At 47.8% G+C, this 13255-nt stretch overlaps 1 protein-coding gene across 1 annotated transcript in view; it reads left to right on the top strand.

Annotated features, from left to right (window-relative positions):
• Window positions 1–13255, top strand: part of Gabbr2 (gamma-aminobutyric acid type B receptor subunit 2) — a 391890-nt gene that overhangs the window by 291578 nt on the left and 87057 nt on the right. Inside the window, exons 9-11 of the mRNA XM_004645219.1 lie at window positions 4441–4521; window positions 8958–9108; window positions 11962–12094. Of these exons, the coding sequence (XP_004645276.1) occupies window positions 4441–4521; window positions 8958–9108; window positions 11962–12094 (365 nt within the window). The remainder of the gene's footprint in view (window positions 1–4440; window positions 4522–8957; window positions 9109–11961; window positions 12095–13255) is intronic.

Genomic DNA, 13255 nt, shown 5'->3' with positions numbered 1-13255 from the left:
CTGAGGAGATAGCTCGGCAGTCTAAGCGCCTGCCTGACAAGCTCAAGGACCTGAGTTCAATCCCCAGTACTGCATGCTGTGCTGGCCCCTAAACCAGGTGTGGTAGCACACACCTGAAACCCCAGAGCTGGTGAGGCTGAGACAAACGGATCACTATGAATCTGAACTGCATAGTGAGACCCTATGTCAAATTAATTAATTAATTTTTAAAAATCTCAGCACAGTGCTCAGTGAACTCATTTAAAATGCTGTTGGTGACAATAAAGAAGAATGGGTGTTCAAAATCCAGCCAAAAAAGGACATAGTCCGTCTCTGTTCTGAGCAGCTAAGATGTTATGAGGAGGAACATTGGTTCTGCAGGGCTGGCTGGGGCACTGGCTAGGTCAGGTGGAGTGAGAGTGAGAATCCTTCCTGAGGAGTGGCTGTTTGCCCTGGAGAAGGAAGAGGAGCCAGGGCCCATGGTCACCCTCTGGCCACTGTGTCCTCTCCTGAAGGCTGGTGAAGAGCATGTGTCAAAGTGAGGTGGGGCTCCAGGGCAGAGTCAGGACCTAGAGAGCATGTTGCAGGAGACAGGTTTCAACTTAAAGTAAAGAAGACCCTTTCATGCAGTGGCAGAGCCCCAGGATGAGGACTGGAGGCCACAGACTCTCCCATCACACTCATGCAGCCAGAGGAGGGTGGAGACGGGCTTCTCCGGTGCTGCTCATGAGGTGTAGCAAAGCCATGCTAGCCCCGTGGCCTGTCTCTCAGCTCAGAGCTGTCTCCTGGGCTTGAATACCAGACTTTCCCTGGGAGTCCTGGAGTCGAGTAAATTTATAGAATCTTTGATTTTATTGAGCCACAATCATCTTTTGTTTACACCCAAGTGTAGGCTGAGTCTGTGTGTGTTGTTGTTCTTGCTATTGCTAACAATTAAGCTTTAAAGCATATATCCTCCTCCCTCAGATCAGCGCCAAGGCCAAGTGAGAATGGGCATTTAGGGGAGTGGGGATATATCCTGTGCCACAGGGTGTGGGTGCTGCTGAAGCAGAAGGCTGGCAACCTGCTTGTCTTCCTACTTGGGGGATGCAGCTGAGGAAGGAGGCAGAACCCCTCTCTGGCTGACATCCTTGTCCACCTGTACGAGGGACTCCCCAAGGTCCGCAGCCAGTATTGGCCAAATTTTCACCAATAGGACCTATATTCTTTACATATGCAAACCCAAAATTCAAAATGAAGACTCTACTTTTTAAAGAGAAAACTTGCTTTTGCACCGCAAGGAGGAACTAGTATCATTGAGCAGCAAAAAGTGTTCTTTATTTTATGATAGTTTTCACCTCTGAGAAGCAGAAAGTCTCCACATTGAAAGGTCCTTGGTGAAACTCAGTGAGTGCTAGTTCTGGCAACACATTAGGGTCAGTGTAGGGAACTTTTAACAATACTGCCACCCTAGAACCACCCCTCACTTCTCTCAAGTTGTAATGCAATGGCTCTAGCATGTTGGGACTTGGGCATCTGTATTTTCTAGAAGTTCTTGGGTGACTCTAAGGCCCAACTGAGGCTGAAAAACCACTGCAAGATTTCAGTGCAATGTAGAGATGGAGGAAGAGAGGCCCAGAGAACGGCAAGAGCCAGTCACACCTAAGCCAGTGCCTATCAGCAGCAGGGACCACGTGGCAGGGAGCCATACAGGGACAACCTAATGCCAGATCTCCCCTTGCTCCAAATCCCAGTACTGATCATCTTTCCAGGCAGAGCACATGTCCCCTGGCCCACAATCTCTGGTCTGCCTGGCCATCCACATCCAAATAGTTAGTTCATGCTGTTTGCATGATGTCATTTGCAAGGTGCCAGGACATACCAGGTAAATGGAAGAGTAAAGTGGGCATCACCCTTCTCTCTGTGGGCCCTTGCCAGAGTGAAAGGGACAACACAGGATGACAGAAGCAAAACTTAAGGTCCCATTCAGGAACTCCCTGGCCAGCAGGAGTCAGAATACCTGAACACATCCAGCACAGAGCTCCAATACAAGGAGCTATGATCCAGCACTGAGTCTACAGTAACCAAGACAAGTAAAGGGGACAGCAGTAGCTAAGGAAAACTTCCTGGAGGAGGTAGGTAGGCCTGGACATATTGATTTAGTATAGAGAGGGAAAAGCTGCCTCCAAGTGGAGGGTGGCCATGAGAAGCAGATGGCAGTAAGAAAGCACAGTGTTTACAGACATAGCAAATAACTCGGAGTTAATTTTATCATGAATATAGCAACTGTAGTAGATTGTACGCTTCCTGTTAGGTGAGCTGCAAGTGAGGTACTTGCCTATCTTCTCCTTATGTAACCCTCTGAACATCCTGGAAAGTTCTAGATTTTAATAAGAGAGATACAAGAGTAGAAGTTCTGACCTATTTTTCAAATCTTTAACCAGCTCCCAGGATAGACCCTGACACAAAGCAAGTGACCAATAGCATTTGTTGGGTGAGTAAATGAAGGAGTTAAACCAGAGGACTTTGCATAACATCCCATTAGCATCCAGGTTGTCCACAGTCCAGGGTGTAAAAATAACTTTAACCTTCTACTGCCTCTAACGTTGCTGTTGAGGGATTCTTTATGATATAAAACCTTGGGCTCAACCTCACATGCAGGAAGCTCTCAAGAAATGTCAACTAGATGACCAACATCCCTGCTCAGTAGCAGTAGTAAAAGCCTGCTGAATTCAGAACCAGGAGACCTGAGTTCAGGTGCCTGCTCTGCAGGACTTAACCTTTGCAAAGCCTTTCCTTCCTCTAGAGACTGGAGGATAATACCTGGTTGATTCAAACTTTGCAGTGAACAGAACTTATAAAGCACCCAAGTGCCTTCAAGTACTGCCCCCAGGGAGCAATTATGGTGATTATGGTTGCCGTGGGAAGTTAAGTATTATTCTGGTGCCACAGGACAGTACACAGAACAGGGCCAGTGAGTCAGAGGGGCGGGCAGTATGGCTGCGATGCAGTAGGGCTCCATTTTCCAGGTCCCGATGATTTATTCCCATCAGTCTGCATATTTCATGTGCTGCTCCCCACCCCAAATAAATAAATCAGGGCCAGCTCTTCTGAACAGCAGAAGCTGACTGGGGCATCTGCATGGCTGAAGACTTCAAAAGGCCAGAGCAAGATGCTGGAACTCCCGGCAGTGTGTGCTAATGTGACATTTAGGTGTGGAGTAACCTAGGCAAGAAACAGCTGTCTGCACAACGCGATATCTGCAAATGGCAGGGAGCCTGGCAGGGAGAAGGAAGTGACTTTTACAGGCCCCCCTGTAAGAGTCCCTAAAGTCAGGGGAAGTGGGCAGAAGAGGCTTAGGGGATCCCCTGTCCTGTTCTCTGAATGTTTATAAAGCAACAGTGATGCCCCTGCATTTCTGCACAGGAACTCATTCCATGCCACAGCCGAGCAGTCTCTCTGGGTGCCCACTTGGAATATTTTTATCAGCTCTGGACATTTTGCTGGTCTGGTCTGCAGCTCTGGGGACCAGCCTGAATTGTGTGTGGACCCTTTCTGTGACATACAGTGGACTCTGCTCTCCAAAACTGTTATATTCAGGAGGCACCAGTCCTGTACTAAAATAGCAAAATACCTAAGGCTGGGTGCTTCAGAAAGAAAAGAGGTTTGTGTAGCTGGAAGTCAGAGAGCACAGTGCCAGTGCCTCCACAGCTCTGATGAGGGCCTCATGCCGATGGCACCATCGTGAGGGGAGCTCATGGGAGGGTGACAAGCAGTACATGGAAGAGAGATTCAGGGAGCGGCCAGAGGTCCCTCTACCAACCACCCTTACGGCAACTGACAGGGTCCCTTTGGGACTACATTAATCCCATCAGAGGGTAATGTCTCCAGTGGCCTAACCAACTCCACACTGCCACTGAGGACATGAAAGATGCTAATTCCAACTAAGAAAGAAGTCATAGGACTACGGTGTCCATCATGGCTAAAGCACACTGCTCCATTCTTGGGTCTATACCATCAGATACAATGGTGACATCATGTGGTGTAACCCAAGGAGAGGCCCAGCTAGGGTGGGAAATAGAAATGAAGTTCTATAGAGAGAGGCTGAGGCTGGGACCATGGGATGACATGTTTATGTCTTTTAGCTGTGGAGTTATCCTGAGACAGGAGAACAGAAGTCATTCCTTGGTCCTGAGGGCAGAGCTCAGAGGAAAGGTGCAGGGTGAAAGTTCAGCTCAACAATCAGCAAGACCTTGGTGACAGGAAGAGTCCAGCCTGGGGAGAGAGATGTTCTCCCCACCCTCGAAGGAGAGGAGGCTTCAGCCCACCTGAGTTGGAAGCTTGGTGATTCCACCTGAAAGGGGTGGTAGAGAAAGGAGCCTTCAAGAATGCATGCGAGGGGTACAAGGGACAGGACCTCCAACAGGAGTCCCAGACACAACCCAGTTCCCCTATAACTGGCCCCTGTCTCTTGTCTCACAGATAGCAGTGAAGTGAAGGTGGGAGAGTACAATGCTGTGGCTGACACATTGGAAATCATCAACGACACCATCAGGTTCCAAGGTAAGGCAGGTGGGGACTGGGGGTAGCACAGAATCCTTGGCCTTGGGGCTCAAGGGAGCATCCTCAACACATCCACCCACTCGCTCACTGGACCCAGGGTGCAAATCACTCCCTTGGGTTCCAGCTCCTATGACAGGTTACTGGAATTTACATGGAATGCTCACCAAGGTGTTTAAACTACTGGATGGCCAAGAGTCATTGTTTCCCAGTGTGGCCTAATTACATTTAGCTCCATCTCATCCTCAAAGAGATCTGGTTGGGTTTGCAAAAGGGTGTCTCTCTCTCTCTCTCTCTCTCTCTCTCTCTCTCTCTCTCTCTCTCTCTCTCTCCCTGATGCTCTTCCTGAAAGCCATTCCCCTCTCCTGCTAGAGAGCTCCTCCTCGGCTTGCAGATCAGTTTCGATACTTCCTCTGTGCAGAAGTTCTTTCACTAACCCCCAATTGAACTAATGCCCCCCTTTTGTCCACTTCCACAGTCCTTTTCACTGCCTCTCCTATGGCCACTCCTGTTTTACACTGAAATTATTAAATGACTGAGCCACAAGCCCTTGTATGGGCCCTATGCTATTTTAGATTCCCTGGCATCAGAGTCTACCACATGTTTGGAGGCTTGGTGATATTTGATGAAAAAACAAATACATGATTGATCAAGTGGATGAGTAAGTGAATGGATGCATGAATGGGTGGGTGGGTGGGTGGATAATGGATGGACAGATGAGAAGCCTACTTTAAATGGCAATAGAAGCTGCCACAACCAAGACCCCTCGATGCTATCGCTTTGGTTCCACTAGGTAGCAGTAAAAGGGACAGCTAGTTTTCTATGCCTGGAGTTCCTTCTTAATTCATTCACCAGAGTTATGTGGACTCTTTGGTTAGCTTTTGTCACGTTACTACGTACCACTGGGCTTATGAGCTTCTGAACGTTGTAGAACAGTCAGTCTTTCAGAATGGCTCCTGAGCATGGTCTCCACCCTCTGCTGGGCCTTCCTGCCCTGCCTGGGGGGGCCATTACCAACCACAGTTACTTATTACTTCATGGAGTCGCAGAAAGTTCCTAAAAAGTGGGCAGCAAGCCCCATCAGTCCTGTTGTACAGCTGAGAATGTAGCTCAGAAAGCATGTCACCCCAAATTCACACAACCTGTAAGAGGTACAGCCTATTCTAACCACCTAGGATCTGATCTCCAAGGTAGGCCTGTCTACTCCTGCATTCAGGCAATCAGAGTTTACTGGACAAGAATTCTGGCTTTAGCAATTGAAGGAAAGCTCTCAATGCAAAACACACATATAACTGAGAAGGAAACAAATTTCAGATGGGGAAGCACGAAAATAAAAGCAAGGACAATGGCTGAACACTGTCAGGACACCAAGCCCATTGCTGACTGCACTCCGACCCTGCCATCCAGGCCCACTTTCTACTTCTCAGTCCTCACCCACTGCCTGGAGAGGGAACCCAACACCAAGTCAGGACAGCTCTGGATGCAAGGCAGATCCCAGCCCCTGCCCACACCTCTGCCTGGGCCCAGCTCTGGCCTCTCCTGCCCAGACTCCATCATTCATACCCACAAGTTTTCCCACACCTGCCTTATCCCTTCAAGTCCTTTTTGCCTTCAACAATCAAAGTTGGCAGTGCCTCACCTTTCAGAACCCTGCCTGATTCCCACTGCTGTCAGTGAGGTCTTGCTACACAATATGCCTCCCAAGGCCTCCTTGAAGGGACCCCTTCCTATTTTTCTGTCTCCACTCTCATGTATCTCTAGCCAAATTGCTTGTAGTTCCTTGATGTCCAGACACCTCTGTGTCCTTAGCCCAGAACATCCTTTTCTACTTATCTTCCTGCTGACAGGAACAACCCTTCTGGGCTCCAAGACCACTCCAATATCCTCTCCTTTCCCAGCCTCTCCTGCCCATTGAGGGGAGCTTAGTTTGCTCTCACTTGGTGCTAAGGCCTTCCGGTGCCTCGAGTCATCACACCACATGGGCTGGTCTGTGGAGGCCAATCATCCAGTGGTTAGAGCGCAGACATCATAGCTAGGTGGATCTGGGTTCATATCCTATATCAATTCCTAGCTGTAGAAGCCACTTAGCACCTAGAAAATTATTTCCCCACTATAAAATTAGAATGGTCTTATCAATACATGAAGCTGGTAGAACAAGTGAAAAATTTCTAGACTGTATTGTCTTTAGCTTTAGAATATATATATATATATATATATATATATATATATATATATTCTATGCCTATTAGTGTCCATACTCTCTCTATTATCCCATAGTAATCTTCAAATAAATATGAGTGCTTATCATGGCTTTTTCTTCTGTCTAAATTCCCTGAGGGCAGGGCTATGTCTCATTCATCTGACAGGTGAAGGGGAACTAAATGAACAAATGGTGTTGAGTGGATGAGTAAGGAATGACCAGGCCAAATGAAAAGCAAGAAACCTTAAGACTGTTGCTGCTGCTGGCACACCTGAACCTCCATGACCATTTGACTCCCATGATGCCTTGGTTGATTCCTGGTGGATGCACCATTTTGAAGAGAGGAAAATTGGAATAAGGAGGAAAAGATAGTATCAGTTTCCTGGAGTTGTTTCTAAGTAACAGACTACAAACTTACTGGGTCATATAATCTTTGACCCAAACCTCGCTCCCCTTCTCAGTGCCTGGATGAGGGCTTTATTCCAGGCAAGAGCCCCAGGGCTGCTGTTGCATTTCCAAGTCAGAAATACTCTGTATTAATGATTTTCTCACTGCTGGGACAAAATCCCAGATGCCTGCAAATGGAAGGAGAGGTTCATTAGGCTCACAGTTTTAGAGTGTTTAGTCCACAGTTAGATTGCTCCAAGCAGAAGTGACATGGTGGCAAGGCAGGCCTAAGGAAGCTGCTCACCCTAAGGCAGCCAGAAAATAAAGAGAAAGAAGGGAAGAGCCAGGGACAGGAAATACCTTTGGGGTCACAGCCCCAGTGACTCGCCTCTTCAGACCAGACCCACCTCTAAAAGGCACATTCAGATATGACTGAATCCAGGATTGAGTACCCCAGTGATCCATTAACCTTGCCAAAGCCTTGCCGCCGAACACATGAGACTTTTGGAGGATGCTTCAAAATAAACCAAAACAGCCTCTCAACAAGCATCAGGCAGGCTAGGTAAATGGAACACAGCTGGGAGAGGAAAAGTTTCTGAATGTTAAACTCTCGCTTCTGGAAACAAACTACAATGCTATATGAATGAACCTTAAGTCTGCTTTAGCTCTGATTTTTTTCCATTGAAACTCTTATTATTACTGTTACTTTCCACAGGCTGTGTTCAAACCTGAAACTAGCCAACTTCCCTAGATTTCTTAGATGGTACAAACTCTTCTTATCCACTAAATGTTTCTAAACACAGAGGTTTTATAGTACAGATGTTTAGTCACATTCTCCACCCCCATTGTCCCCACATCTGCCCATCTTCCATCTGTATCCTGGGAATGAAGGCATTACTAGCCTGATGCCCATGAATTGGGGATGGGGTCATCCTAAACCCTTGTGCGGCTCCAGGACTTCCAGCAATGAATCCCTGCATCTAGCAGATTCCATATATTCCCACTAAAGAAAAAAAAAAGTTTCACAGCTCCACAGCAAAATTCAACCTGAAATAGCTAAGAGAAAAGACATTTTTAGGAAGTTGGGGGCAGTGTCTCTACATCCTTCACTCCAAACCAGACTGTGCCAGGCCTAACTAAATCAGGGCAATTTTGCAACCTTGCAGGGAGATGTGTTTGCTCAGAGATTCTTGGGCACCACCAGGTCCCACTGCCCTTGAAGAAGGAGCAGGGAACCTTTCCAGGCACAGGGTGAGATGGAACCCCACGGCTTTCTTCCAGCCCTAGAACAGCAGGAAGAAAAGGTAGCTTCCACCTCCTACAGCTAGCAGACTTAGGGAAAAAGAAAACCAAAGAGCTTTTATAACAATGACCTTGAGGCAGAAAACTTGCAGCCAAAGCACATATATGTCACCCTAGAATTGACAAGCAGGGTGCCTGCCTTGTTTAGGGAAGATCATTTATTGCGTATGAGTAGGAACAGACTCCTTGAGGCCAAAGCCAATTCCTTACCCTTGATGCTAATTGGTCGCATCACCCAGCCCTGTGCCTTCCAAGATGTTGTTACCTTTGGGAATGAATGGTGATGGGTTTTCAACAGTGTAATTAGACCAAATCAAATTCTAGTCTTCTAATGGCTATTAAATGCATCACAAATCCCTTATTGATTCTATTTGGAGAAGGAAATAAGACCTGGCTCAGACTCCCTGCTGGGCAGACTGGCCAACAACTGGATCTGGCTCACACAGCAGCTAGATGGGCCTTGCATAGCATTTGTGTCCAGGGGTCCAACCAATGTCAAGGATACCCAGGTACTCTGGGCTCTACTGATGTCTTCTCCTTGACTTTGTAGGATCCGAACCTCCAAAAGACAAGACCATCATCCTGGAGCAGCTGCGGAAGATCTCCCTACCTCTCTACAGCATTCTCTCTGCCCTCACCATCCTCGGCATGATCATGGCCAGTGCTTTTCTCTTCTTCAACATCAAGAATCGGAACCAGAAGTAAGCTGCCCATGTTCTTCTATGGAACATCACATTCTGGATGGACAAACCTTGTGGTCCAAGTGTAGGATCCTCACAAGACTTATTGTCCAAGGACATAGGAGGCTTTAGAGCAGTTTCCTGGACTGTGTTACCTGATCACTGTAATGATTTAAGTATTCTGTGTGCATGCATGTGTGCGCCCGCATGCACACACACAGGGATACTAGTTACACAAGGGAAGGCTGGGTTAGGTAAGTGGGAGGTTCCAAATCCAACAGCCTCCCCAGAGCTTGGGTGTGCCCAGCATGCTGCAGTGTCCATAAGGAGAGATTTAGAAGACAAACTTCCCCAGCTTCTCCAAACCTTCACTGGAGAGAGTCACTAAGTCCAGTGACTGGGACCCCCATTTGTACAACACATAACAGTCCAGGATACCCCTTCCGATGTCATCTTGTTAGACCTCGTGACTCTCCCCATGTTATAGATAAGAGCCCCAAGCTCTGTGGCGGAGGCCTCCTGCACACATGCAGCATGGCCTGCCTCCTTGCTTTCTTGCCTTGGCTTCTTTTCCCCAACACACACCCTCATGTCTCCTAAACGAGAGCCTCACTCAGTTCTATTCAGCGGGGGTAGAACAGGCCACCACTTTGTACCAGTGTCAATCAGGCAGCACCATCTTCTCTGGTTTCCATGGAAGATCCCTAAACCTAGCCCCTCCTTGTCACAGGAGAGGCCAAGCAGGTGCTCAGGCCCACATACACACAGGCCACGGCTCTGCCATCTTGCCCAGAAGTCACGCTGCATCACCCCATAGGCTGCCAGGAATGAGCCCATTCCAAGGGAAACAGTTTTCTTTTGTTTCTCAGTTGCAGATGAGGATGTGGAGGGCTTTTAGACTTCTATGGTCTTTCATTGTGGGGGCTTTTTGAAGCAACTCACTCCTCAAATCTACTTCCTGTAGAACAAAATAAGATTTTGTCCACCTGTTATTTTATTTATCACAAATATTGCAGCAAAAATCTTGAAGCAACATCTGCTTTCTTAGTACGAGCCTTCTGTGATGACCGCTCCAGCTAGCGGAGCACAAGGCCTTGCACTCAGTCACGCATCAGTCAGTGGCAGACTGCCTCCCACACGCCTTAAGAGTTCCCTTCAGCAAGCTGCCCCAGCCACAAGATTCAGCTCTTTTAATTCTGTAATTACCCCTCTTGGCTTCCTGGGGGAAATTACCATTACTCTTTCCAAAAGGCAGATATAGATGAAGTTTTTGACTGCCTGGTCTATTGGAAAATCTGCAGAGATAGGAAATAAATGTTCCTGTGGTTTCACATGCCCATTACTTCTGCCTTCCTAAGCACTGCCCATTCCTAAAAGGCTACGGCCTCCAGGAAAGCGGCCTCACTCAGGCTAGTCCGCTCCTCAGTGTGCTGTGGGAATGAGAGTGAAAGCACCTCCCTGGCTTAGGAAAGCACCTGAGGCCCAGAAGCAATTCAGCTTCATATGGGCCCTCGGTGGCAGCAGCGTGATCAACTACTTTGTGTCCCAGGTGAGGAAAGTGGACCATGTTAAATGACTTGCCAGAGCTATACTGCTACAGGGCGGCAGGGGCTAAGACCCAGACCCAGTGCTTCCAACTCAAAGGCCTGTGTGTAGGCTGGCCCAATAGCTCAGCAGATTAAAGCACCTGCAAGCAGGCTTAGGGGCCGGGGGTTCAAACCCTGAGCCTGCCATGCCAGCCCCGCCCCCAGGGCACACTGAGATAGCAGTTGAGACTGGGCATGGTGGCGTGTGCCTATAATCCCAGCTCTTGGGAGGCTGTAAACAGGTGGATCACTATGAGTTTGATCTAGTAGTGAGACCCTGATCATACTGTAGACCCTTCCCTAAAAAATACGAAGAAAAAAAAGGCCTGTGTGTAGCCCCCCCCCACACACACACACACGCAATGGGCTTAATATTTCCTATGACTTCGACATGTTATATGTTTAAAATGTGAAGGCTCCACAGAATTGCAGAATACAAAGAAAAATGTTCAGGGAACCACTCCCACTATAATTTCATTCTACAATGAGTACCGGGACCCTGGGGTGCCTGAAAACCTAAGACTTTCCGAGCTGATTGTGCTGAGGGAACCAAGTACCTCTGGGTGTCAACCGTAGCCCAGTGAAGACTTAGCTAAGTTCTGACTTTCTGACACCTGGGAGCCACAGCTGGATTCCTGAAAGGAGTGAGAGGGAAGCATGTAGAGACTGAGGCTACCTGGAATGCCCCGTGTGTAGCCTGGGGAAGACAGTGTGGGGGTTGGGATGGGCGCTCCCTTACACACATGAGGTGGGAATGAAAATCCAGAGAGGATGGCAACTGTGCACCATCTCTGAAGTCCTCAGAGGCAGGCAGAGCAGGCACTTACTCAACACCTACCGGGCACATTTCAGGAGCAATCTTAAATCCTCACCTTCTGACCACCTCAAAGTTGTCTGCTGGAGACAGGGGGCTGTGGTATTGGAATCTCCGTCCTCACTGTAGCAGGCCCCTCAACTTCAAAGCCTATTCACTTTGTGCTTTTGCAGTTTGAAAAGTTGGAAAATTAAAACAGATGAAGAAGTCAATGCAACGAGCTATCCCTAGAGAAACAATAGGTGAACCTGACAAAGGAGGCCAGGAAAGCAACAATTAAAAATTTATCAGTTGTCTGGGCCCCTTGATGGAGATAAACAGGCCCACGTAGGTGAGGATGGAGAAGGGGAGGAAACCACAGCTTCTTTTTTTCTCCCCACGTACTCTCAGCAGCAACGCACACACCTAGGAGGCTCTGGGAAACACCTGGCAGAGGAATAAGGCCATAAACATGTCATCTCCCTCTCTCGCCAGGCTGATAAAGATGTCCAGTCCCTACATGAACAACCTCATAATCCTCGGAGGAATGCTGTCCTATGCCTCTATATTTCTCTTCGGCCTCGATGGATCCTTTGTCTCAGAAAAGACATTTGAAACACTTTGCACTGTAAGTGGCTCTGTGAGTGTCAGTGGCATATGATGGAAAGATGCCATGGTGACCCCAGAACTCAGACACAGATTTGGACCCATAGATGTTTGGAAACATGTGGGTAGACAGGAAAAACCCCATTCCGAGCTCTGGACTACATGGGGAGGCATTGTGTCACTTCCAGACTGGAACAAGAACGTAAGCTTTGCCTGTCTCACTAAGGTGCTGGATTTAACAGGCCACTGTGGGAAGACAGCCCCCAAGAAGTGTCTGGATAGCCCAGAAAGGGGAGCAAAGGGGATTTCCACCAGAAACACTTAAGTGCCCAGAGTCAGGGTCAAGGACAAGGTCACTTAAGAGGAGACAAATCCTCCCATCTGCCTGGATAGCTCTCCCAGGGCATAGTCGATGTTCACATGCTAACCTTGAGTTATGTAGAACACTTGCCTTATTCTTTTCTATTTCAATGGTATTTCTCAGTCATCTTTTTTCATTATTGGCTCCCTAAGGATCCCTTTTTGTCTAATCATCCCTCCCATGAAATTTTAATACCAGAGATCTACTGTGTATCTCTCCACATACTGTATCTATGTCTGTGTTTCATACATAAAACAGTGATTTTTTTTTCATATTCAAGAACCAGTATTGAATCAGATACAGGGTAAAAGCCTGTATTCCCAGCTATTTGGGGGAGCTAAGGCAGGAGGATTTTCAGTTTGAGTCCATCCTGGGCCACTTAGCATGACCCTGTTTCAAACGAAAGAAGGAAAGAAAGAAGGAAGGAAGGGAGGGAGGAAGGAAGAGAGGGATGGAGGGATGGAGGGATGGAGAGACAGAGGGATGGAGGGACAGAGGGATGGAGGGACAGAGGGATGGAAGGAGGCAGGGAGAGAGGGAGAAAGCAAGCCAAGCCAAGTAAGCAAGCAAGAAAGAAAGAACTTGAAAATACAGGCTCCCAAGACTATATCATACTCATTGAGGACACATGCATTTAAGGAAGCCCAACACAGTGTAATAAATTTACTGTATTTTTGAAAAAGCAACTAACATTTAAAAATTTTGGATACTCAGAGAAATGCTCTGGAGAGAGAGGGAGGGAGGGAGGGATGGAGGGAGAGAGAGAGAAGGGAAGGGAAGGAAGGAAGAAAAGAAAGGAAAGAGAGAGAGAGAGAGAGAGAG

Source organism: Octodon degus, unplaced genomic scaffold, assembly GCF_000260255.1.
Source record: "Octodon degus isolate 3935 unplaced genomic scaffold, OctDeg1.0 scaffold00221, whole genome shotgun sequence".
NCBI lineage: Eukaryota > Metazoa > Chordata > Mammalia > Rodentia > Octodontidae > Octodon > Octodon degus.
This window is presented reverse-complemented; position numbering and strand designations above follow the sequence as displayed.